The sequence below is a fragment of the Dama dama genome, chromosome 18, assembly GCF_033118175.1.
Source record: "Dama dama isolate Ldn47 chromosome 18, ASM3311817v1, whole genome shotgun sequence".
Taxonomy (NCBI): Eukaryota; Metazoa; Chordata; class Mammalia; order Artiodactyla; family Cervidae; genus Dama; species Dama dama.
The window spans coordinates 105,349,707-105,376,758 of NC_083698.1; the positions used below are offsets into that span (position 1 = coordinate 105,349,707).

General features: G+C 37.8%; 1 protein-coding gene across 1 annotated transcript in view; it reads left to right on the forward strand.

The window, feature by feature from the left end:
* CNTNAP2 (contactin associated protein 2) overlaps positions 1–27,052 on the forward strand; it is a 2,213,955-nt gene that overhangs the window by 1,478,009 nt on the left and 708,894 nt on the right. The window contains exon 14 of the mRNA XM_061165994.1: positions 7,784–7,984. Coding sequence (XP_061021977.1) covers positions 7,784–7,984 — 201 coding nt within the window. The remainder of the gene's footprint in view (positions 1–7,783; positions 7,985–27,052) is intronic.

Here is a 27,052-nt window from a genome sequence, read left to right on the forward strand (position 1 = left end):
AATGTGAGCATGATTTAATTGTATTATGGCTTTATGACATTTTTTCTTGATGTAATAGCATATTTTATTGTCATTTAAAATAATACTTAAAAAGTCTAAAATAATGTCTATATATTCCTCTGCTCCCTGAAAATTAATGGGATGATGTGGGGAACACAACAAAAGTTTTGACGTGTCACCAAGCATATCACCACAAGGCTAAAGATATGGTAGTGAAAACAGCACTCAATGAGAATTAGGGGACAAAGTTTCCATTTTTTTGCTACTAACTCTTTGTATTCATTTTGTTAGGCCACTTACTTCTGACACTTGGTTTCTTTTTTTTTTTAATTGAAGATAGTTAATTTACAATATTGTGGTTAGTTTCAGATGTACAGCAAAATGATTTATATATATATACATATATATATAAATATATACACACATATATTGGCTTCCCAAGTGGCTTAGTGGTAAAGAACCCACCTGCCAGTACAGGAGATACAGGAGACACGGGTTCGATCCCTGGGTCAGGAAGATCCCCTGGAGAAGGGAATGGCTACCCACTCCAGTATTCTTGCCTAGAGAATCCCATGGACAGAGGAGCCTGGTGGGCTGCAGTCCATGGGGTTGAAAAGAGTCAGACATGACTGAAGAGATTTAGTACACATGTGCACACACATATATAAATATATATATATACCTTTTTAGATTCTCTTCCATTATTGTTATTATAAGATATTGAATAGAGTTCCCTGTGCTAGAGTATATCTCTGTTATCTATATTATATATATTAATGTATCTGTTAATCCAATACTCCCACCTTTTCCCCCATAGGTTTGTTTTCTGTCTTGGTGAATCTGTTTCTGTTTATAAATAAGTTCATGTGTATTACTTTTTTAGATTCCACATATAAGTTATATCATACGATATTTGTCTTTGTCTGACTTCACACAGTATGATAATTTCAAGGTCCATCTGTGTTGCTACAGATGGCAATATTTCATTCTTTTTATGGTTAAGTAATATCCCACTGTGTGTGTGTGTGTGTGTGTGTGTGTGTGTGTATACACACAGTATATACAACATCTTCTTTACCCACTCATCTGTTGGTAGACATTTAGTTTGCCTCCGTGTCCCGGCTTTTGTAAATAGCGCTGCTGTGAGTGTTGAGTTACATTCATCTTTTTGAATTAGACTTTTTGTCTCTTCTGGATATATGTGCAGGGGTAGGATCGTAGGATCTTGTGGTAACTCCATTACACTTGGTTTCTTAATCTCTAATAGAAATGGATACTCTCTAAAATGGCACTATATTGATACTATGTAGAACTCAAAATTTTTCATATGAGAACATGATTTCCTTTGAATGGTAAGCCTCTCTCCTTGGCTATGTTCTACTATAGCCTACTATAAGCCTTCTTATTAATTCAGTTCTTATTAATGCTATAGCATTTCATTGGAGAGCCTTGCTCATATCTTCTTCACAGCTGAGGTTCAGTGGTTGATTTACTAAATCAGGATAATAGCTATCAAGACTTTGTGCCCAAAGAAAGCTACAGACTAACTTATCAGATGCAGTTTATGAGAAAGAGGAGAAATTTAAGGTAATTTATAATATAATATTCCCTTATTTTTAGAGATCATTTCAGAGTTAATATAAATAAAGTTATGAAAATCTCTCAGATTAACAAATTGATCCCTAATCAATACCATGGTACTGTTTGAAAATCAGAAACACTTAGATACAATTGCAGATGTATAAGAGACGATTTTTTTTTTTCTACTGGATTTAGCTCAGATTGGACTTTAATTAAAATGTTGTGTATAAACACCTGCTCTATACTGTGAACTTCAGATTACATATGGATAACATGGAAAAGAGTCAAACAACAGTCATACACCTGATGGAGAAGCTGGTTATATTCTAGAAGGAATAATTCTTTGCTTTTTTCACTGGTCATTTTCGAGCTTTATCAGGCCGTGGTCATAACTCCAGCCATACAAAGAACTGTGTTCACATGAAGTGAGTTACTTGAGAATTACAGTTAGTTAGGATAAGGAGAATCCCAGGGACGGGGGAGCCTGGTGGGTTGACGTCTATGGGGTCGCACAGAGTCAGACATGACTGAAGTGACTTAGCAGCAGCATCAGGGTAAGGATGTGGGGGTCACTGATACAGGTAGCAGAGGGACCTTTCTAATGTACACGTGTCCACATCACTAAGCAGAGTCATCTTGAGGACCCTGTAATTCCAAGGAGAGGAATGTGTCCATAATATGTTTCATATGTGCCCCAGTATTTGAGACATATTACTCAGTTAGCTATATTTAAAGCAATATACACTGTTATAGTTTTTAAATATGTAGATAGATAGATACTAAGATACTCAGAGTATCTATCAGAGATAGATACTAAGGACTCAGTAATCACAAAGACCATTTTCATAACACGCTAATCCAAAAAAAGTGTTTGAGACACACTCGTTTTTCAACTGCTTCTTCATGAAAACAGAATAGTGGCAGAAATTTAGAAGTTTCCTTGCACAGTAGTTTCTATTTGCATTACACACATATCTGATAATGCATACTGTATAAACACACTGTGAATATGGGAATAAGATTTTTGATTTTTCCACTTATGATACTGGCAAAGAAAAATCTATACAGCATAACTTTCTTCTGGATGCTGGATATCTGAAAAATTGTTAATATCCATTTGTCATTTAAGATTTAATAGCTCCAAAGGAGCCATTGCAACATGTAATATGAAAGCATTAAAAAATAACTTGCAAGATGCATCAACAGTAATTGTTTTGTGCCATCAAAATAGAGCTTATATATTACCTTTTATAATGCCATGACACTATAAAAAGTTTTAAATCTTTATAAAGATATACTATTTTCAAGCCCTTTGAAGTATAATTTTACTGAAGCAAACAATAGTATATCAAAAATAAGTTAAAACAAACTACTTTCACTTGCTTCAAACTTTCTGAAGTCAATGGCTTTCCATCTAACTGTAAGGTCACCATCCCCTCCTCCTCGTTACATCTCTGCCTTCAACTTCTGCTGTTCTCCCCTTCCTCACTCATCAGTCTCCTTGAATACCTAAATGACTTCAGAAATATTCTAGAATTAGAATATTTACATTTTCATTCCCTCTGTCTTGTTTTCCCCAGACATCCACACGGCTGGCTGAACAGCTACCTTATTTATTCAAATGTCACTTTCTCAGGGCTTTATGGTATCATCTGTGTTTACAAATACAATCCCTATCATGCATGCATGTGTGCATGCGTGCTCAGCCATGCCCTACTCTTTGCGACCCCATAGACAGTAACCCTCCAGTCCCCTATCCATGGAACTGAGCAGGCAAGAATACTGGAGTGGGTTGCCATTTCCTTCTCCAGGGGACAATCCCAATACCCACAGCCTACCCTTCCTTCTCTGATTTAGTTTTTCTCCCATCATTATCACTGGCGAATGGTGGTGATGATATATATGAAACAATACATATATGTAAAAAAATACATATATATGTGCTAAATTGCTTCAGTTCTGTCTGACTCTGCAACCCTATGGACTGTAGCCTGCCTGGATCTTCTGTCCATGGGATTCTCCAGGCAAAAATACTGGAGTGGGTTGCTGTGCCCTTCTCCAGGGGATCTTCCTGACCCAGGGATCAAACCCGCATCTCCTAAGTCTCCTGCATTGGCAGGGAGGTTCTTTACCACTAGCATCACCTGGGAAGCCGGTATATGTATATATATTCTTTTAATTTTGTCTATTATCTGTTTTATTTTCTCCACTAGAATATAAGAATGTAAATTGCAAAAATGTATGAATGCTTTTTTTTGCTACATTTTCTTTGCTGACTAGATATGTATTTGTCATATAGTAGGAAAAAGTAAGTGGTGATAAACATCTGAGAATTCTGTGCCACAGACTGACTGTAGCGGAGAAGAGATAGAAGTTACCTAATTCAATTAGTGGATTTTTAATTATGTGAAGGGAAGTCTGTATATAAATGACAGTTTGTTTTCAGAATCATGTCAGAAAGTGACAGGAATACCAAAATATATTGTGGTATGTCCACACCACAATTCATGTCCATACCAAACTATTCCTTGCCATATCAGAGGAGCTCAAAGAAGACAGTTCTGATCAGCCCAAAGATAAACCCAGAAAATTAATTATCCTATAGAAAATGACTACAACGGCACCATAATTCAACTTTTTAAAATTGATTTAAGAATAATAGCAAGCTGGAAAGTCATCTGATAAAGAAGCATGTTGTAACAGATGAAGGGAAATTCTGGCTCAGAGGGGTGAAGTGGTCTGTTTACAATCTCTTGGGGTAGTCTCCACAGAACTTGAGCTAAAGTGATTTTAAAAGTTCCCATTGTTGTTCTGTCACTAAGTCTTGTCCAACTCTTTGCAACCACATGGACTGCAGCATGCCATGTTCCCCTGTCCTTCACTATCTCCTGAAATTTGCTCAAATTCATGTCCATTGATTCGGTGATGCTATAACCATCTCATCCTCTGTTGTTCTCTTTACTGTCTGCCCTCAATCTTTCCCGGCATTAGGGTCTTTTCCAATGAGTCAGCTCTTTGCATCAGGTAGCCAAACGATTGGAGCTTCAACTTCAGCATCAGTCCTTCCAATGAATATTCAGGATTGATTTTCTCTAGGACTGACTGGTTTGATCTCCTTGCTCTCCAAGGGACTCTCAAGAGTCTTCTTCTTCAGCACCACAGTTTCAAAGCATGAGTTCTTTGGCATTCAGCCTTCTTTATGTTCTAACTCTCATATCTCTACATGACTACTGGAAGAAACTATAGCTTTGACTCTACAGACCTTTGTCAGGAAAGTGATGTCTGCTGTCTAGATTTATCATAACTTTACTTCCAAGGAGCATGTGTCTTTCAATTGCATTGCTGAAGTCACCATCCTCAGTGATTTTGGAGCCCAAGAAAATAATATGTCACTGCTTCCACTTTTCCCCCTGTTATTTTCAGATCAAATGTTTGTATTCTATTTATTTTCATTGGCTCATTCTTCTAGTCAACTAATGTTTTTGAAGTCCTGTGATCAGTTGCTAAGTCGTGTCCAGCTCTTTGCGACCCTACGGACGGTAGCCCACCAGACTCAGACTCTGTCCATGGGCTTTCTAGGCAAGAATACTGGAGTGGTTGCCATCTCCTTCTCCAGTGGATTTGAAGTCCTACTGTGTGCCAATTATCACTGTAAGCTTGATGCATACAGCACTGAAAAGAATCCCTGGTTTCTTTCCTTCTCATGGAGGGAGACAGATACTTTTTAAAATAATTTAAATGTGCCCTAAAATAGAGATAAATGCTACGGATGAAAACAAAGGTAAACAGGTAGATTAAGAGCAGCTGTGGTGGGGGTGGGACTCGGGGCAGGAAAGGTCGTCACTGGAGCTCAGAGCTGGGAAGGAGGGGTCACAGGGGGTCTGAGCAAAGATGGCTCTGGACGCAGGACAGAGCCAGTGCGAGTCTCCATGGAGGGGCCCGCCTGACCTGCTTGAGGAGCACCAGGAGGTCAGCATGATCAGAGCCAGAGGAGCACGCGGTAAGGGCTGCAAGGAAGAGCCAGACCTCCGCGGGCCCTTGGCTAGTCTAAGAAATGGACTTTGTGAATAAGACCAGATGCCATGTAGGGACTCGGAGCTGTGCCAGAAGCTGACTTGTACTTGAAATCTCAGCATGGCTCTTTGTTGAAGGTAGACGTGAAGGGACAAGGGGCGGAGGGGGCCGGGGGGCCGGTTAAAGGTCATTATGGGATGTGCGGCGAGGGGCCCGGGCTTGGACCAGAGCAGTCGGGGGCGCGGGGTGAGGAGGCCCGGATGCTGAGTAATGAGTGAAGGCGGAGCACGTGGACGTCCCTGATGGGGTGCAGGAGGAGGCCGGAGAGGGGGCTTTGTCCCAGAGCTGGAGCAGTGGAGCTACCGCCTCCTGAAATAGGAAGACCGCAAGAGGGGCACGTTCAGGATGTTTCTCTCAACCTAAAGCTGTCTGTCTCTGTTTGACTCTGTGTGTGTGTTTGTGTGAGTGTGAGTGTGAGTGTCTCTCACTGTCTTCCCTTGTAAGTTATCCCTCGGTTGTTGAAAAACTGGATTGTGTGATGTATACAGTTTTCCATGTTTGGTGTCATTTAACATCTACCCCTCCCCCTGTCTTTTCTAGAAGTTGGCAGGTAGGTCCATAAACTTGGTGAAATCCATGTCTGAGTTTTATCCACACCCCCCACCTGAAGTGCTATATACCTGCCCCCGCCTCCAGAGCTCCAGGGGCACATCTCTGGTTTCACTTGTTGGGTGTATTTGCAGCCATGAACAATCCTACATAGACCCTACTAACTTGTTAGAAGTTGCCAAATGATGACACTCTTAGCATTTGGCCTTTGTTTAGGGGCTGAAATATTTCCACAAAAAGAGTATTTAGTTACTTTAAGATTCATATAACTAAGGTACACTAAATTCTGGATTCTTTGCCTTTATTTACCAGTTTTCAAAATAATGAATTAGTTACCTAACACCTTCCAAAATTTGAACATTTCATTTTTGTGAATTCATGGGATTAAATATATTTGATGTATTTTAATTTATTGCAGGAAATTCTTATTGATGTTAATTTAAATCTTTTTCTTAAATTTTTTTGGCCTTGGAGAATTTTTGAACCACACTTTGTCTCCAGTAGTTTGTTTCTGAAGTGGCAGCATGTTCCAGCCTCCTCTTGGCTATCTCTAATCCTGGAATCAGACATTTCTCCAGGACCCTAGTTTTCTCTTAATGGAAAATGGTATTGAGTGATGACAGCTGTTGCCAGAAGTTGGTCCTTGTTTAGGGAGATTTTTCAGTAGAAAGAATTAGGGCATATTTTTAAAAAGATAACAACATCACCATGGGTTCATAGTGATGCTTCTAATTCAAATGCATAACTTTGTAGGATTTTAATTTCATCTCATCAATCTTCTAGATGCTTCTCCTTTTCACATATTGAAAGTTTCAGGGTTCAAAACACCAAGATAATTGCTGATTTGCATCATTCCACATGTATAGAGCATTTCAGTAACAGAGCAGGCAGTGTCTAATTTTACCTGAAAGGTCAGGGTGAGAAGAACGTTTGTTGACAAGATGAGGATGCATATTCTGATTACAGCAAACAAAGCTCCAGAGACTAGAGAGCACGTGGCTCATTTAGGAGGGAGCAGAGATTGTTCTGCAGGAGGGATGAAGGGTTAGAGTGCTGGGAAGGCATTGGAACACAGTGCGCCTCATGTCCAGAGCTGCAGGTTTTAGAGCATCCCACCAGATACTCAGGCTGTTTGTTTTACGATATCTTGTGTTCGTTTTTAATAAAACAAATACTACTTTTCTACTTTGTCAGTATACACAGAACTTAGGTGTGAGGAAAGGTAGGGGTTATTTTAACGATTACTATCCTTAACTCAAAGATTAATCCAAAGATTGAAGGCAAGAGGAGAAGGGGACAGCAGAGGATGAGGTGTTTGAATGGCATCACCAACTCAACAGACATGAGTTTGAGCAAGCTCCGGAAGTTGGTGATGGACAGGGAAGCCTGGCGTGCTGCAGTCCATGGGGTCGCAAAGAGTCGGACACGACTGAGCAACTGAACTGAACTGAATCCTTAACTCTGTTCTGTATCTGTTCATAGAAAACAACCAGTGAAAGTGCAGCTCCCTTGTTTTCTGACTCTTGAAGGTGCACTTGCATGCTAATGACCCATTGTCCTGGCCTTTCTCTCCCCACAGAGGACAAGGTATGGACCATCGTGTCTCACGATTTGCAGATGCAGACGACGGTGGTGGGCTACAACCCAGAAAAGTACTCGGTAACACAGCTCATATACAGCGCCTCCATGGACCAGATCAGCGCCATCACCAGCAGCGCCGAGTACTGTGAGCAGTATGTCTCCTATTTCTGCAAGATGTCGAGGTTGTTGAACACCCCAGGTAGGCTGAGAATGGAGTGTTACTTTTAATTACTGTCTCAGCTGGTGTTTGGAATTGCCATCACAATCCAACAGGTGTGGCTTATTATCTTAACAGTCCAGTCTTCAAAGTGCAGGCAGCTGTGAAAGTAAAATAGAACCACTTGTTTTCTGGAGAAGGAAGTTAAGAACATACAGTTTTTGTTTTAAAAAAAAAAATCCATTGTTTCTTACTTTTTCAGTTTTATATGCATGTGTGTGTGTGTGAATGCTTCTAGTGCATAATTATCAGTATTTGCTTTGGGCAGAAGTTTGTGAGAATTCCTTGTGAACTTTCAAGTAATTCCCTCTGAGTTCTTCAGTTGTCTTTAATGTACAGATGAAAGAATTCCAAAGGCTATCTGCAGGTAAATAGCATATAGAATAGTGATAGAATTTAGAGCTCTTCATTGTCTGTAGTCATTTAATAGTATCTGTTGGTCTCAGGAAGTCTGCCTTTTTTGTTGTTGTTTGTTTGTATTTTTTTTTCATGATGCCTTATTTTAACAATGCTTAAAGATTTATATGTGTATGTTGGGGGTACAGAAAATTGGAGAATTTATAAAGGATGTATTGGAAATATCTTTACCACAAGAGACATATACTTTGGGATTCTTGGCAGTAAATTCAATATGTTGACAGCAACCTAATCTCTCCATCTATAGTATAAAATAGTAGAAATAAAGCATATGCTTTGAGTCAAAGAAACAGGTTCACACTTTTCATCCTGGCTTCTTCTTGGGTATGTGACTTTGGGGTTCACTGAACCGCTCTGCCTCAATTTCCAATGTCTTTCAGTCAAATAGGGATACTATTTCAGAGTGATTGTGAAAATTTAATGAGATAATGTACTAAGGGCTTATTATAAGTCTTGATGCACTTAAGAACTTAATAAATAGCAAATAGTATATTGATTATTTTTAAATTATTAAACAAGTTTGGAAGTGGCATTATGTCAGAGACCAATGGGCTGTTTTATGCCCTAAATCATTGTTGTATTGGGCCAGTGTTGCAGGGAGTTACTTACAGAGAATACTTATAAGCAGAACCATGTATACTGTTTTGAAGATTACAGTGCTTTTATGTATAAAGCCTTGTACTCACAGACAAGCATAACCTAGGAACTGTAAGAAAGTAAGATATGCAAAATATGAAAAGGATTGATTCAGACAATTAGTGCTTCTGCTATTTAGAGAAAGAAGACTTGACCGTGGCTGCGATGTTGAAGTGATGCTTTATTAAAGACGTTGAAAGGCCATTTGTGGTGGGTAAACAAGAGTCAGGAAGACAGAATACGAAAGATTCTTCAGGTCATGGTGAGAAGTGGTTTAGCAGAAGTAGAGTTCATGTTGAAGAGCAGTAAGAAATAAGGTTGAAAGTAAAAATGGGAGACACCATGAAGGAAACTAAAGGCAATGCTGGCAGTTTTTCCTGATGGCCTGGACTTCTCAGGTTTTAGCATGCATGCAAATAACCAGGAGGGATTAATAAAATGAAATGGCAGGGCTCCATTCCCTGAAATTCCGACTCAATGGGTGTCAGGTGGGCTCCAGAATTTTTATTTGTACTAAGTGCTATGGACTGAATTATGTCCCCCAAAATTCATATGTTGATATCCTAATCCCTAATATGGCTGTATTCGAGATAGGGCTTTTAGGAGATAATTAAGATTAAATGAGGTTTTAAGACTGGGTTCCTAATCTACTTGGACTGGTGGTTTATAAAAAGAGAAAGAGCCAAGAAGACAGCTCTCACCAGAAACCGAACTGGCAGCGCCTTGATCTTGGACTTACAGCCTCCAGAACTGCAAGAAAATAAATGTTGATTTTTTTAAGCCAACGGTTTGGTAGTATTTTGTTATGGCAGCCTGAGCAGATTAGTACAGTGAATTCCCAGGTGGTGGTGAAACTGCTGACCCAGAGACCACACGTGACTGTGTGTCCTGAAATCCCTTTAAGTTCCTACAGCTGTTTTTCTATCCACCTTCAGCTGTCACAATCTTTTATTCATTTATTATTATTATTATTATTTTTAACTGGATCCTGCTTCCAGTGCTGGGAAATGTCAGCCAAGGACCGAGAAAGCCCAGGGCGCTGGGTGCAATGAATGAGTCCCATCAGCTTGTCTGTGCTGCTTCATGAGGGAGAGCGCCTTGTCGAAGTTCATTCCAGAGACTCCAGTCCAGGGAGGGACAGGCCTGAGGGAAAACTGCTGACTAAGAAAAATAAATTGGTACCCTGAGCTTTATTTTCCTTATTTCTTCCATTCTTCTATTAAACTCCAAAGTCAGCTTCTACTTGTTTGCATTTTGCTCTGGTGGTTAAAAAATACAAGGCAGCTTCCAAATAAGTTTATCTTACAGCTCAGTTCAGGCAGCATGAGGATTGGGCCGAAGGAAAGGGAAGAAGTGGACTTGTAGAGCCTCTGGCCTTATATTTCCTTCCTTCCCTTCCCCCAGCCACCAAGAAGCCTCTCACACTTATTACCCTCCTTTTGAAAACACAGGATGTCGAAAACCATCAGGAAACAAGGGATAAATCTATCTTTAAGCAACACTTCAGTTATGTTTTCTAATAATAAGCTAAATGCACTTCTCTTCAAACTCCAGACACCTTTTCAGGAGAAGAACTACCAAATTGAAATCAGGAATGAATTGTTAATCTGCACAGTAAGCACACTATTTTCTTTGTGTTTCCAAACATTTGCAGATTATTATTGTCCTTTATAAACTGTACCTTGAAAATAATAATACCACATGCTTCTTGCCTTAGGGGATACCCTCCATGTATCAGCTTTTACTCACATAGAATTGGTAATTAATAAATGTTTGCTGACTGGAATGAAATGAAAAATGCATTGTTTTAAATATTACTTCATCCGATATCCAGGCAGTTGTTTTTAAACAAGCGTGAACATCGGAATTTTCAGGTGGCTCATCCCAATGGTGATTCCCATGATTTTGACTCAGTAGAACTTGGTCAGGGCACAGGAATGTCTGCTTTTAACAAACATCCATGGGTCAATCTGTGAACTCTATATTCAAAAATGCCATCTTTAATTTGTGGCATGAGGATAAAATTTGGATTTTAAGGTGTTAGTCTTCTGTGTGAAAGAAGATTAAAGGGAATATTAGAACCGTCTGACCAATGGAAATAAAATGGCATACATAACTACCTCTTCCTCCAGCTAGAATAAATTGGCATAGTGGCATTTTAAAAATCCTTTCATAGACTAAATGTTGTAAAGTGAGTTTCAGCCAGCTCTTCTTAGTCATTTTTCACATCCCAATTTCTATTTTCCAGGCTAATTAATCAGTAGACAGCTGAGGCAAGGAAAAGGAGTGGTTGATACAGCAAGTTTTCCTTGTTACTATATTCTGCATATGTCCAAGTATAAAAGAACACAATTTAATACAAATTTTTAATTTGCTATTTTAAGGAGCTGATGTTTGCTGTAATTGGTTTTTTCCTTCCTTCCTGGTAACATTCCTTTTTAAGTATCCATTTACTCGTTCTTAACTAAGGCTGAATTATATTGAAACTTCTGCAGTAGTACTTGTGACATCTGTTTGAATACAAAGTATATTCATTATAGTCGAGGCAATTAAGATGAATATCAAATGGGTTTGTAATAGCTTTGCACTTAAAATGTTATTCTTGGTTTTAAGAGCCTTTTCCTCAAGTGTTCCTTTGGGGCTCTATAATTTCTAGTGATACTTATGATAAAGAGTTGATTTTGTATGTATATGGACATCAGTTTCGTTTTGATAAATGTTTGATTGTATCTAACCATTAGCTAACAAATGTAGAGTTACTCATTAATGGTCTTTCACAACTTTTACAAGAATAGTAATATATGACTTGCAATGTTATCACTTCTTTTTATTACTACAAAAATTTTAAAAAGAATCAACTTTAAAATAATGCTTTTGCCATTCTTTATGGTCATACCTATTCTTGCAAAGTAGCTATTAATTCAGTTGTGCTTAATCAACTTTAAGAAAGACATAGAAACAAGACAAAGTTATTTTATTTCATACCAATTTGAAATTATAAATTACCCATACAGAAAAAAAAAAAAAAAAAACAACATTCATAGCTATCCAAAACCACAAGGATGCCAATACGTTTTGTATTTATATCCCTAGAACTGCAAATATACTGATATCTGAAATTAATGAAAGGCAGAAATCTTTAAACAATGAAATCTACTTCTGAAAATAAATATCTCAGGAGTTGAATTTGATAAATTAGACACCAGTAGAAGTTTCATTAGTTACCACATGAGTTGTCTCGGTCAACAATCCTAATGCTTTTAGATGGCAAAAATATTTCTCTCTATTTGAACAAAACCTTTTAGCCTGATTTTAAATGCTTACCTGTGTATCTAAGATGCACTGTTCTCATGTATTTATTTTATAAAAGTTATACTTTCTAATATAGCATTTTCTGCTAAAGTATTCCCTACATATATAAATATTTATTTAATTATAGACATATAAAGTTGATGTGTTTTTTCTATTTTTATGACTATATTTAGTGTTGTTTTCATTGGTTCCCAGTGCTCATTTCTTTTCACTGTGTAATGCAGTTTTGTTCTCATAAGTCATAGTTCTATAGTTTATTTTTTAGAAAGAAGAAATATAAATTATTCATATTTCTGGATAGTTTACTGTTGGATTTTGTATCTATTGGAAAGGAGTTATGTTCACAATTGCCTGTAAAGTAAGCTGCATAAAATTCAGTATATTTTAACGTTACTACTCTATGATTTGGTGTCATCTGAAACACAAGAAAGGGCTTCCCTGATGCCTCAGCAGAAAACAATCCACCTGCAATTTCAGAGACCCAGGTATGATCCCTGGGTCAGGAATATTCCCTGGAGAAGGAAATGGCAACTCACTCCAGTATTCTTGCCTGGAGAATTCCATGGACAGAGGAGCCTAGCAAGTTATAGTCCAAGGGGTCTCAAAGAGTCAGACATGACTGAGCAACTAACAGAGATACACATAAAAGACAAGAACTTGACTCTAGCTTTGTAACTTATAACCTATTTTTAGAAAAAATTCTAAAGTTTGGTTGCTGTTGTTCAGTTGCTAAGTTCTGTCTGACTCTTTGTGACCCCATGGACTGCAGCACACCAGGCTTCCCTGTCCTTCACTATTTCCTGGAGTTTGCTCAAACTCATGTCCATTGAGTTGGTGATGCCATCCAACCATCTCATCCTCTGAAGCTCCCTTCTCCTTTTGCCTTCAGTCTTGCCCAGCATCAGTGTTTTTTCCAATGAGTTGACTCTTTGAACCAGGTGGCCAAAGTATTGACACTGCAGTTTCACCAGTCCTTCCAAAAAATATTCAGGGTTGATTTCCTTTGGGATTGTTTAATCACCTTGACATCCAAGGGACTCTCACGAGTCTTCTCCAAAGTGAATTTTCTGTTTGTGATATGCATTATAAGAAACTATGCTGTTTAACTTTTGAAACAACATAGATAAAACATCACTCAACTGCAACTAAAGATTGCTGTTTTCCATGAATGAGATTTATTGTGACTAGTCAGTATGTTAATCAAAAGATTAATCATTTTTCTAATTAATTATTGTGTTAAATAATTGTATTGAGATTGGAGGATACAATTAAATGAAACAGGCAAAGAAAATAGTAGTAACTAAAAGGTAAAATAGAAAATTAAATCTAGCAATGTTCTAAACCCAGGCAACTAGCATCTTCATTAGAGAATCCTGTAGTTAAAAGAGACTGAGCGACCACAGGGAAAAGTAAGAGCCTATTTCAGCAATGTGGATAGGATTTGATCAGTCTCAGCTGGAATAATGGGTGAGATAATCAGTCCACAAATATGTTTTGTTTCTTGTGTATCAGGGATTATGATGTGTAGACTGAGATGTGAAGGATTCATACATGTTAACTAAGAAAAAATGGCAGGGGGACTTCTTGATGTGAGATGTGAGAATGGGTACCATTCTGAGATGCGGGTCAAGGAACACAGTACTTGGAAGGAAATGATAGAGATCAGAGTGGCTGCAGCAGAGAACCTAGGGTAAGAGAGAAAGAGAGGAAGGGAGGCTGAGATCAGTGTGTGATGGTAAGGGTTTCACTGGAAGGGCAAGGGAATCGTTATAAGTAGGAGAATTCCGTCTGTGAGATGGAGGATAGAATCCAAGAAGGACAGAGTTTGTGTGACAAGATCATCTTGCATAATGTCACAGGACTACAGCTGAGACTGGCAGACTAGGAGGTTCACTGGGAATTAAGAGGAATTTTTTTTTTTTAAGTTTTGATGGTAGAATGAACAGGATCTGTGATTGCATATAGGCGGAGTAACTTTAGGGGAGGGAAAAATGCAGTCTTCCCATGTTCCCAGGAATAAAGGTAAAGTGAATGACTAGGAAAGTTGTAAAGCCTTCACAAGATGACTCAAAGAAGTTATGGGAGGAGCAGGAAACCAATAGAAAGAAAGAAAACCCTAGTTTGCAAAAGTGATTCAAGGAGAGGATGCTGCTAACTACAGGGACTCAAAAGTCGTGATCAGAGCAGTAGAAAGAGAATCAAATTAGAAAAGCCTTAAATGGGGAAGCCAAAGAAAATGTGTGTTTAGCAATCAACAAGTTAAAAACAAAAACAGGGAAACTTAGATGTGGTCAGTGGGAAAACAAAAGGAAGCCAGCCCTGGCTTTGGCTGTAGTGACACCACTGGAGTTCCATGTCTGTGTGGTCTGGTGAGTGGAGCTGCTGAAGAATAAATGGGAAAAGGAAAGACCAAATGAAAGTTTTTTTTTTTTTTTTTTCTTCATTTTTTTTTTTTTATTATTATTATTATTTTTTTCCAGTGGGTTTTGTCATACATTGATATGAATCAGCCATGGATTTACATGTATTCCCAATCCCGATCCCCCCTCCCACCTCCCTCTCCACCCGATTCCTCCGGGTCTTCCCAGTGCACCAGGCCGGAGCACTTGTCTCGTGCATCCCTCCTGGGCTGGTGATCTGTTTCACAAAAATGTTCATGGTAAAGGGATGCCTAAATATAGAAGTACTGCTTAATTGGAAGGCAGAGCCTAAGCAAGGGTTTGGGATTTTTAAGAATAAGGGAGTTATGAGTTAGTTTATAAATGTGGGAGGCAATGGAGAGGATGCAGCTAAAGATATGACAGAAAAGGCATGTAATAGGTCCCAGGAGAATAAGAACAGAGTACAGAATTTGTCTTGCAAAGAATGAACACCTGCTCTGAGAAAGGAGATGAAGGAAAGGGTGGAGATTTCCATGAAATTCTATTGACCAATACTATTAGTGACATTATATCCCATTTAACTCTCAAAGTTATGCAAAGTAGGTTTTATTTTCTCTGTTTTGCAAAAAAACAAGACTCAGAGAGGTGAATAAACTTGCTGAATGTTACTACAGCTGGAAGTGCGCAAGCTGGGGTTCAAAGGCAAATCTGTTATAAACTTTTTTATTCTGACACATTAAGAAAGTGTGAACATGCAGTATTATCTGAACCCACCCCATCTCTTCAACCACCATGAAAGAACATTTTCTCTCTCGGCCTTCTGTTTATGATTAGAAATACTCTTTGTTAAAGGGTTTTGGGTCAAGTCCAATATTTCTGATTAGGAAATTAATCTTCAGGTCAGATTTACTGAGGGTAGCTTGTCTGGCTTCCACTAAAAATGTGCTCATTTCAAGTTGCCAACGTTTTGAACGTTTAAGGTGAGATTTTAAAGAACATTCTCTAACTTCATAAAGATTATTTTTATTGCTGCCATTTTTACTTTGTGAGTGCTTATGTGTGTGTAACTTCACACACACACAGCTGCATTTAACTTCATTTTTAATAAATATAATAGAAATGAACGAGAACTTTAAAATGATCCTATATCACTCTCTTAAAATTTGAGAATTATCTCATGTACTTAAATCATAAGCTTTTTCATTGTATACTGTCTTTAAAATTATCCATTTTAATAACCTACAGTGAGCATAAACCTAATTGGCTAACTTTTATAAATTATGATATTATTAATCATTTTAGCTAATGTATAGTTAATTTACAATATTTTATTAGTTTTGGGTATATAGCAAAGTGGTTCAGTTATACACACATATATATTCTTTTTCACATTCTCTTCCATTATAGATTGTTACAAGATATTTCCTTGTGCTATACAATAGGTCTTGTTGATGGTCTATTTTATACATATATTTGTGTCTATGTGTTGATTCCGAAATTACAGTTTCTCTCTTCCATCCCTACTCCCACTATCCTCTTTGATAGTGATAAACTTGTTTTCTATGTCTCTGAGCCTATTTCTGTTTTGTAAATAAGTTCATTTATATCATTTTTTAACATTCCCTATATAAATGATATTATATTTGTCTTGGTCCGATTTACTTCACTTGATATGATAATCTCTAAGTCCATTCATGGTGCTGCAAATAGCATTATTCATTGTTGTTTATGATTAAATAATATCCCATTGTGTATATATACCACATTTTCTTTATCCATTCATTTGTCAATAGACCCTGAGGTTGCTTCCGTGTCTTGCTTATTGTAAAATAGTGATGCTATGAACTTTGTGATGCATGCATCTTTTTTTTAATTAGAGTTTTCTCCAGATATGTGTCCAGGTGTGGGATTCCAGAATCATATGGTAACTCTATTTTTAGTTTATTAAGGAACTTCCATTTTGTTCTCCATAGTTGCTGTACCAATTTACATTTCTAGCAATAATGTAGGAAGGTTTCTTTTCCTCCACATTCTCCCTAGCATTTACTATTTGCAGACTTTGTAATCATGGCCATTCTGACTGGTGTGAGGTGATACCTCATTGCAGTTTTGACTTGCATTCCTCTAATAATTAGTGATGTTGAGCATCTTTTCATGTGCATGTTGTCTATCTCTATGTCTTCTTTGGAGAAATGTCTATTTAAGTCATCTGCCTATTTTTTGATTGGGTTATTTGGTTTCTTTACATTAAGTTGTATATGTTGCTTGTATAATTTGGAAATATATACCTTGTCAGCAGCATCATTTGCGAATTTCCTCCTAATCCACAGATTATTTCATTTTGTTCATGGTTTCCTTTGCTGTGCAAAAGTTTTAAAGTTTAATTAAGAAAGCTGAGCTCCAAAGAATTGATGCTTTTGAACTGTGGTGTTAGAGAAGACTCTTGAGAGTCCCTTGGACTGCAAGATCCAACCAGTCCATCCTAATGGAAATCAGTCCTGAATGTTCATTGGAAGGACTGATGTTGAAGCTGAAATACTTTGGCCATCTGACGCGAAGAACTGACTCATTGGAAAAGACCCTGATGCTGGGAAAGATTGAAGGTGGGAGGAGAAGGGAGCAACAGAGGATGAGATGGTGGGATGGCATCACCGACTCAATGGACATGAGTTTGAGTAAACTCTGGGAGTTGGTGATGGACAGGGAGGCCTGGTATGCTGTAGTCCATGGGGTCACAAAGAGTCAGACACAGCTGACCAACTGAACTGAACTGATGTCCTGTTTGTTTATTTTTGTTTTTATTTCCATTACTCTAGGGGGCAGATCAAAAAAATACTGCTGCAGTTTATGTCAAACAGTGTTCTGCCTACATTTTTCTTCGGAGTTTTATAGTATCCTGTCTTCCTTTTAGGGCTTTAATCTGTTTTCTGTTAATTTTTGTATATGGTGTTAGAGAATGTCCTGATTTCATTCTTCTATATGTAGCTGTCCAGTTTTCCCAGCACCTCTTCTTAAAGTGAATGCATTTTCTCCATTGTATATTCTTGCCTCCTTTGTCATAGATTAACTGACCACAAATGCTCAGGTTTCTTTCTGGGCTTTCTATCCTGTTCCATTGATCTATATGTCTTTTTTTGCCAGCAGTATACTGTTTTGATTACAGTGGCTTTGTCGTAGTGTCTGAGGTCAGGGAGCCTGATTCCTCCAGCTCCATTCAAAATACTTAAACAAGATATGGAAAAAAAGAGAGTTTTACTATAAAAAATATCTTGAAACTATCTAGACTATTATTGAGGGATTAGTCATGTATTCAGCAAACATTCACTTGAATACAAAGTACTTTGCTGGATGCTGTGAGCACACAGGAAGACAAAGATGATAGTTTTTTAAGGTAACGTTTTCCTTAAAATATAGACTGAAATGATTTAATAATGAAAGCAAGTCATTTTGTATATGACATAGTTGCTGAAGGGATTTTAATGGTACATATTGGATAAAAGATTGAATACATTTAGAATTCATAATAGTTTAAAATTTTTTGACTTGTGCATTTTTCATTAGCAAATTCCCCCTCTTTTGTTTACAAAGCTTACATCTGAAGGAAAGATCAGGAATTATTCTGAGAAGCTTAAGAATAGGAGAGAGGGTTTCGAGTTCTGTTGTCCAGTGTATCAGCCCAAGATCAACCAGAGAAACAAAACCAATAAAAATACCTATTTCAGAGATTTACTGGAAGAGATGGGTTTACATAATAGTAGGACCTGGCTAGCAAATCCAAAGTTAGGCACTGTCAGGAGAGGCAGACTGGAACTCTCAACAAAGAGGTGAATCTGCTATCCATAGATAGACCGTCTTCAGAGAAAACTCAGCTTTATTCTAAGCTCTTTCACCTGATAGAATCAGCCAGTCCAGATTATCAAGCAAACTTCTTTTATGTAATCCGTTGATAACAGACTAATGATTTCTATAAAATACCTACATGGCATAACTAGGGTTTAGTTGAATGCCTGGGCACCTTCGCCTAGCTAAGCTGATACATAAATCGTCACAGCCAGCGAAGATTATTTTTTAAATTAACAGGTGAGACATTCTAGAGTATCAGTGGTCTATGCCCACAGTTGTGCAATGTGTACCTGTCTCTGTCATCATAGACAGGTAAGATTGACCTGTTAGAGGTGTTGAGGAATATTTCATTCTCATATCTCTCCATCTTTGATGAGGGTACATTTGACCTTGGTATCAAAATGCCAAATGAAATATCAATTTATACAGTTATAGCAATAACAATTTAAAGGAATCAAATAGGTCAACTTTCGTCAGGATGATAAGTCAAAGAAACGATTTTCCTGTTCTCTGTGTAGTTTTAGGAAAAAGAACTATAGGTACTTCTGTTTCACATTTCAACCAAGTTGGCATGTATCCATAGGGGATATGGCATTATAAACTCATTTACCACTTAGACTTCTGCCTAGAGGAAGCATCTCCACTGGTCCAAGTAAGAACATTCTATATCCATAACCTTAGAAAAGCTGCAGAATGCTTCAGTCACCCTTTCCACATTATTTTGCAGTCTTGTTTACTCATAATTGATCCAAATCCCATTACCACTTAAAGTAAAGGTAATGTTGAAGAAGTTCCGAAAAATGAAATTAAAAGAACTTATTTTTCTGGAACTACATATGAATGAAATAATAAGCTTTATTTCTAAGTCTGTATGTATTTTCCCACCAGTGAGTGACAGAGCTTCTCTAAAATACTATGTCACTCAAACAGGAGCTGGTTTCTATTACCCTGTTGTGTTTGCATATTATTTACCAAAACCAGTGACTGGTAGTCTTTATGGTGGTGAATAATGTTGCAGACTGTTAATTAATTGACTAGGACTGCCACAGCCTCTTTGACTGTAACCTGATATCTTTAATTTTCTTAAAGAAAATGATGGTTCTTTTTTCTCTTAGTATTGGATCTGGAGTTCAGGCTAAATATATTATTACCTACATAGTTGGATGAATAATACTTTAAAATAATTATCTCCAAATTAGATAATGACATAAATGGAAGGGAAATGGCATGAGTATTGGCATTAGTATTAAATGGCATTTACTGTGGTCATTTACATGTATTGGCTCATTTAGTCTTCTGCCCCCAAAACTTTGTATATGTCACTATTTCCATTTTATAACTGAAGAAACTCAACTTCAGAGGGCTTAATTAACTCACCAGAGGAAAAAGGGTATATATGGTGATGAGAGTCTAAACCAAGATTAAAATCTTGGCTTACATGCCTCTAGAAATCATGTATTTTTCTACCAAAAAGTTTAAAGGCAGAGGGGAAGGGAAGGAGGGGTTGAATGGTAGGGGAAAGGGACAAAGATAGGGGAGAGAGAAGGAAAGATAAAAATAAAATGGGGCCCCTGATATGCTAATCAATTATGAATTGTTCAATTTCTCCTAGATTGCAGAATTACTGTGTGCTTTTAGCATAATTAAAGATGAAGGCTGAAGCATTTTTGTTAAGCAGTAGGCCAAAAGAGACATTTGTAAGAGCTGAAAAACCTTCATTTTGAAATCCTACCTTTTTATTTTCAATATCTCTGATTTGGACCTGACAAGTATATTTTAAAAAATATAGTTTAGATGACAATTTGTTTGGAACTGTATTGAAAAAGGTCTTACATGAAAGAAAGAAAAACAGGGCTGTCTTTCTATAGCACACTTGACTTTCATGTTTTTAATATCAAAGTGTTTCAAATAGAACAGGTGAATTGTATATTGATGAAATACAAAAACGTTGCAAAAGGTTATCCATATTTTTTCAGACATAAGATATGAAAACAATATGTTGACATTTCCTTTCTTTTTATCTTTGCAAAATAAACTCATATTCCTAAGCCTAAAACACACGACCTGCCTGACACTGTGTTCTTTTATTAATTTGTTGTTGACAGATTGCCCAGATACCCTATTAGAATGAGGAGAGACAGAGATAACCCAGTCTGCCAGTGGGTGGGCAGGGACTGAGGGTGGGCCCTAGGACACCGGCATGAGCAGAATAGTCAACCCTCAGAGATGGACAGGTTTGTCCTCTGAAGATAGGGAATTGTTTTCTATCAAAATAATAAAATGACCCTCAGTTCAGTCTTAGTAAGAGAGGACCAGGGGAGGTGATTCCACACTAAATAATAGGAGGGAGGGTGAAGCCAGACGAAACAAGGAAAATAACTAGAGCTAACGGCCCACTCTGCAGTTATGTCCAGCCGGAACCACTGATTATGGTTTTACTATCTTGTAATTTTTATAAAATCATGTTAATCTAGTTAGCCCCAAGGTTAAGATCAAGGCATCTTTCTTCTTTGAAGGCAGCCATGTAAATAAAGGGATCTAGAAAGTAACAGTTTTTCATGTCAAAACATCAAAACGGTAAGGTGATCGGGCAACAAGGTCATGGGGATTGGTGTTATGAGGTCTATCAGATGAGGCTTAGTATATAACCATGTGCAGACAGAGGTTTCAGCTCGATTAACCAGTCACGAGTTTGCACAAAGAGAATTGATAGGATAATGTATAAGGTTTTCATGTAGAAATGGAAGTATTAATGAAATAATGCTGAGCAGAGAAGAAATGTGTTCTTCCCGAGTGACTAGTCACTGCACAAAGGTCTTGTAGACTGTCACAGAGGGTCTGAATTTGGAAATCACTGCATACCCATATGTTACACAAACTAACAAAAGGTGGAAGGAATGGCAAATGAATATAGTAGATGATTTTAAGATGAATATTTGGATTATTTTAGCATTATTCTTATTTTTATTATTTTAGCATTACTTTTTAGATATGAGTAACCAGTATCTAAAAATGTACTCTAAACATGATGTTGAAATTACAAGATAATCAATGACGTTGACGTCTTCCTCCTTCCGTCCTTTGGCAATTTATTATTCCTCTTCTTTCCAATCTTGAAATAGATACTTTTCAGATTAAGTAAAGCACCCACTGCAACCATATATATATGTGTATATATATATATGTATGTATATATATATACACACACGTTTTTTCATCCATTGGGTTATACCAGTGCATGTCTCTGTAATAATGTATTATATGTGTTCTAAATACATAAATATTACACTTGTGCATGCACACACACACACACACACACACACACACACAGCCTCCATGTTTCTAAAATAACCTAATCAACTTGAATGCCTGCATCAAACTGTCCCTCAAATGAGAAACTGATGATTTCTGATAGGCTTCTGTACCATGTATCACAGAGTGCTTGAAAACTAACAATATATGGAACTTATTTGAAATGCAAATGAATCTAATTTCTTATATGGGATAGGAGTCTGCTATTAAAGTTGAAAACGGCACTTGTGGGGAAAATAGTCAGGCTGGAGATAGCTAAAAGATGGCTGTAATTTACTAAATTGATAACTGTAAGTGAATGTAAGATTAAAGTGACAGAGGTGGAAAAATTAAAACTAAGCATAACTTGATACCATATAGCTGAAGCTAGAGTGTTCTAGCAAAAACAGAGATGTATTCAGTGGGGAGGGGTAGGTTTTGGTCAAATATGAGAAATAAATACTTAAGTAGTATAGACCAAATATAAAATTTAAAATCATCTGGGATAAGAATAGTGTAAAAATATATAACCCCCAAATTTTAAATCAGTTTTTCTACTACCACTCAGAATAGCTATTATCCTGTCTCGTGTATTTCCACTGGAGAAGGGATGGGCTACCCACTCCAGGATTCTGACCTGGAGAATTCCACGGACTGTATAGTCCATGGTGTCGCAAAGAATCGGACATGACTGAGCAACTTTCACTTCACTATCTTCAGTATCACCTCAAGATAGGGACAGTGTAGCTCAGGCAAAATGTATAAAATATGTGTAGGCATGTTGCAGAGAAAGAAAGAAAGCACAAATGACCTGAAGAGGAGAAATATAATTGGAGTTATATATGTAGGAGAAGGGCTTTCCTGGTGGCTCAGACAGTAAAGAATCTGCCTGCAATGCAGAAGAACCTGGTGTGAAAAGTCTATAAAAAAGAAGTCCTTGAGAAAATAAAAATAATATTGAATAGTCTTGGAAATTTCATTTTTAATGAGAAAGTAGAAAAACAAAGAAACTGAGTTTCATTTATATTAGAAAGGATTCAGTAGAGATTTTATCTGAGGCAGCTTCTTAGGATACTATAGATGAAATGCTTGCCTACGCATAGAAGTTTCAGGAAGGAAAAGAAACTTAGCTTTGCTCCATCAAATTCTGGGAGCTGAAATTAGATCACGCAGAGAAGTCATGAAGGCTGTCTCTCAAGATATCTGACATTACCTTAATGAGTTTTCTGCGATTCAAAGTCAGATTCTTGTGATAGAACTTGATTTATCCGCACACTCTAGTTTGATCTCAAATATAATCAGAGTCTGTGAGATTGAGATCCGCAATCAAAATGCAATTATATTAATTTACAGCTAGAAGATTGACTGCTGATGGGGTAGGATGGACTGGCCAGCACATTCGGTGTTGGCAAGGTATGTGGAGAGCCAAGTTATAAGTCGGGATGCCAGTGGATCAGTTTGTAATGAAAACTGTAATGCTCAAGGTACTGGACACTTGTGTTCTCTGCCCTGCCAGACTTCCCCATGGAGAGTTACCATGTGAGGAGCCAAATTAGAATCAGACAGCTGCTTCTCGAGCATGGAACCAGAGCAGGAGGAGGAAATTCTGATTTGAGAGTTAGAGAGAATAGAGTATCTTTGTACCGTGGAGCCGTCTTCCTTACACTGTTGCTCAGCCACTCAGTTGCGTCTGAATCTTTGCGACCCCATGGACTGGACAGGCTCCTCTGTCCTTCACTATCTCCCAGAGTCTGTCCAAACTCATGTCCATTGAGTTGGTGATGCCATCCAACCATCTCATCCTCTTCTCCTGCCTTCCATTGTTCCCAGCATCAGAGTCTTTTCCAATGAGTCAGCTCTTTGCATAGGGGGCCAAAGTATTGGAGCTTCAGCTTCAGCATCAGTCCTTCCAATGAATATTCAGGGTTGATTTTCTTTAGGATTGACTGGTTTGATCTCCTTGCAGTGGAAGGGACTCTCAAGAGTCTTCTCAAGCACCACAATTCAAAAGCATCAATTCTGTGCTGCTCAGCCTTTTTTATGGTTCAACTCTCACATCCATACATGACTACTGGAAAAACTGTAGCTGTGACCAGACAGACTTTTGTAGGCAAAGTAATGCTTCTGCTTTTTAATACACTGTCTAGGTTTGTCATAGCTTTTCTTCCAAGGAGTAAGCGCCTTTTGATTTCATGACTTCAGTCACTGACTACAATGATTTTAATCTGCCACTGCTTCCACTTTCTCCCCATCTATTTGCCATGAAGTGATGGGAACTGGATGCCATGGTCTTAGTTTTATCAATGTTGAGTTTAGTAGGATATAAAGTTCTTATTTCTCACCACGCTTTTGTCTCCATACTGACCTATCTTTCCAGCTTCTTCTAACCCTATCCTTTATTACAGGGGTTCCCAACCTCCAGGATCTGAGGAGTTCCCAACCTCTAGGAGCCTGATGAGCTGAGGAGGAGTAGATAATAGAAATGAAGTGCACAATTAATGTAATGCACTTGAATCGTCATGAAACCATCCCCTCCCACTCCAGTCCATGGAAGAATTGTCTTCCATGAAGCCAGTCCCTGGTGCCAAAAAATTGGAGACCACTGCTCTGTTATTTAGCTCTGGTAATACACACAGTCAGGTTACAGTGAAGTCATGCCATCCTGTAAGCCATTTATACTCTGTAATAATTTTGTTTCAATCCTTTAAATGTTGGTATTTTATTTAAACTCAGAAGCCAATCTTATTTTCAAAATTCTTCAGGACTGCCCCCTCCAAGACCCCAATACTGACAACCTAAGACAATAGATGATTTCTTAAGTCCTTTCCAATCCTATCTTTTTTGTCAGAAAAGGTGTTTCTAATGCTGTATTATTGCACATGGATAACTGAATTTCCAAAGGATAGGAGAGACAAAGAAAAGAAAATTGGGCAGACTTAAAGATGTGTCCTACATATAACTAAATCCTTAATGATGTTTTGTTCAGTTCTGGAGTAGGAGGGAATGACATTGATCGAGATGTTTGCATTCATTGCTAGGAAACTTGAATTTTGGCTCCCCATGGAGATCAAATGGAATATGCAGATATAGTACTTTTATAGATATTTTGATCATTTTCTTCATACTAGACTTCCAGTTTGGAATTGACTGTGAAAATGAAGAAATACTTGCTCAGCAAAAAAAAAAAAAAAGTCTTTTGACAAATGAAAACATGTACTCCCTGGAAGCTTCTGTGATAACAAACACTACCAAGATGGAGAAACCATTGGGGTGGATAAACCTTATTATCTATCTGTGTGTTCTCACTGAAAATATGAAAGGCAAGCCATGTGTTTGCATGGAGCTCCACTGGAAAGCTATCGTGTGATAATAAAATCAACACAAAAACTACAAATGACAATGACTAGAGACTAATACAACTAATTCGTAGCCAGATATAGTACATTCAAGGCTGATGGTGGATTTACCCCTGGGAAGGAAAAGGAAAGAATGGAATGAGTTTTATATTAAATAACTCCTGAAACCTACCAGGATGTTGCCTAATGAGGTGATGTAATATCTGTTGATGCTAAATTTGCATAATGCCTTTCTTCCCTAAAAGATGGCTTTGAAAGAATAACAAAGAAACTGAAATGAGGTAGAAAACAGAATAACAAAGCACGGATATATTCTCAGTGCTTGCAAATATTAAATATAGCTGTCTATCTTCTGATTCATTAGTTCTCCTGAGAGCCCACCTGGCTGTCCTCAGAATATAAAATAATATTTAAATTCATACATTGTAATTTAGATTTCATAATAACTATGCCACTTGTCTAAAATATAATCATATGTGCAAATCATATGTGTCATGCAAAGCAGCGGTGATCAGATGAGTTATGCCCTGTTGCTCAGGACCAGACAAGCCCCTCTGAACAGCTTTATTTTATGCACAAATTGTTGTGTGTGAGGCCAGCTCTTACGAAGATTGTTCAAAGAAGTCTGTCTTTTACCATTTATTTTTTTCATTCTGCACCTTTTTCCTTTTAATGGAGAACTTTCTCCTCCTGTAGGTGTCTGTTTTCTGATCAACTGCTTATCCAAAGAGGAGTAAGTTTTGGTGCTCTCGTTTCTGGATTACTCTGTCATCCCAGAGTCGATGCATCTCCCCCTCACTGTTGCTGTCTTCCCAGTCTCATATGAGACCTACTGCTTATATTGTCTGACTTTAAAATCCTCACTATAGATGCAGGAAAGTCTCTGCTGCCAAATATTTTACATTTGTTACTTAGTTAAGTTTTAGTATAAAAAGGTTTAAGTCACTGTACCACCTTGAACATACTGTTTTGCTTTTAAAAGCCTTCATGTTCAACTTTGAAATTGTTCCTCATTCCTTCATTTTTTTTTTTCCATTCATTCTCTGAATTAACATTTATTGATCGTCTACTCTTTTTAAGGTACTAAGCTAACTTCTCTGGGAGATTAAAAAGTGAGTAAGCCCTGATTTCTTAAGGCAGCGGTTTTCTATTAAAGGTGCTTTAAACAGCGTCTTCCCAGAGGAAAGTAGGAGGGTAGGAAGCTGGTGAGCCTTTGAATTCACATCGTACCTAACATTAGTGCTAAAAGCATCCTTCATCGAGGTCTTTGTTGAGGGAGCTTTGGAGCAGATGCAAATACGTTGCTCCCTTGTCAGCATCTTCATGCCTGCCTCCCCACAGCAAACGTGTATGTTAAGATGAGCACTCATATACGGACCTCTGCCTCAGGCGCCTGCTGCCCTGGTTGCGGTGGCTATAAACCTATCCTAAACCTACTTCCTGATGATGTCTGTGTCTCCCTGGGCCCCTTTCCTGCACTCCCCTGACCTCCTCTCCCAGCCACGTCTTAGATACAATGTATCTGTTAACCCAGCACCAAGCTTCTGTGTTTTCAAGTGTTTTCCTTTGTCTCAAGAACTCGAATGTTTTTGTGGCATATTTGATGTAATTTTTAGAGAATATAATGCCATCTTTCTGCGACTCGTCTAAACTGACATTCTTGCTTTGTCACATTAGGCTGTATATCTTTATTTCTGGAACCAGAATTTTGGCCAAAGAAGTCTTTGACCCAGTTCAGTAAAGTTCAGTTCCCCACTTTAAGTAAGCCGCAGTCCATGCTGACGAGAGTGGCCTCACTGAGCTCTTTCATAGTA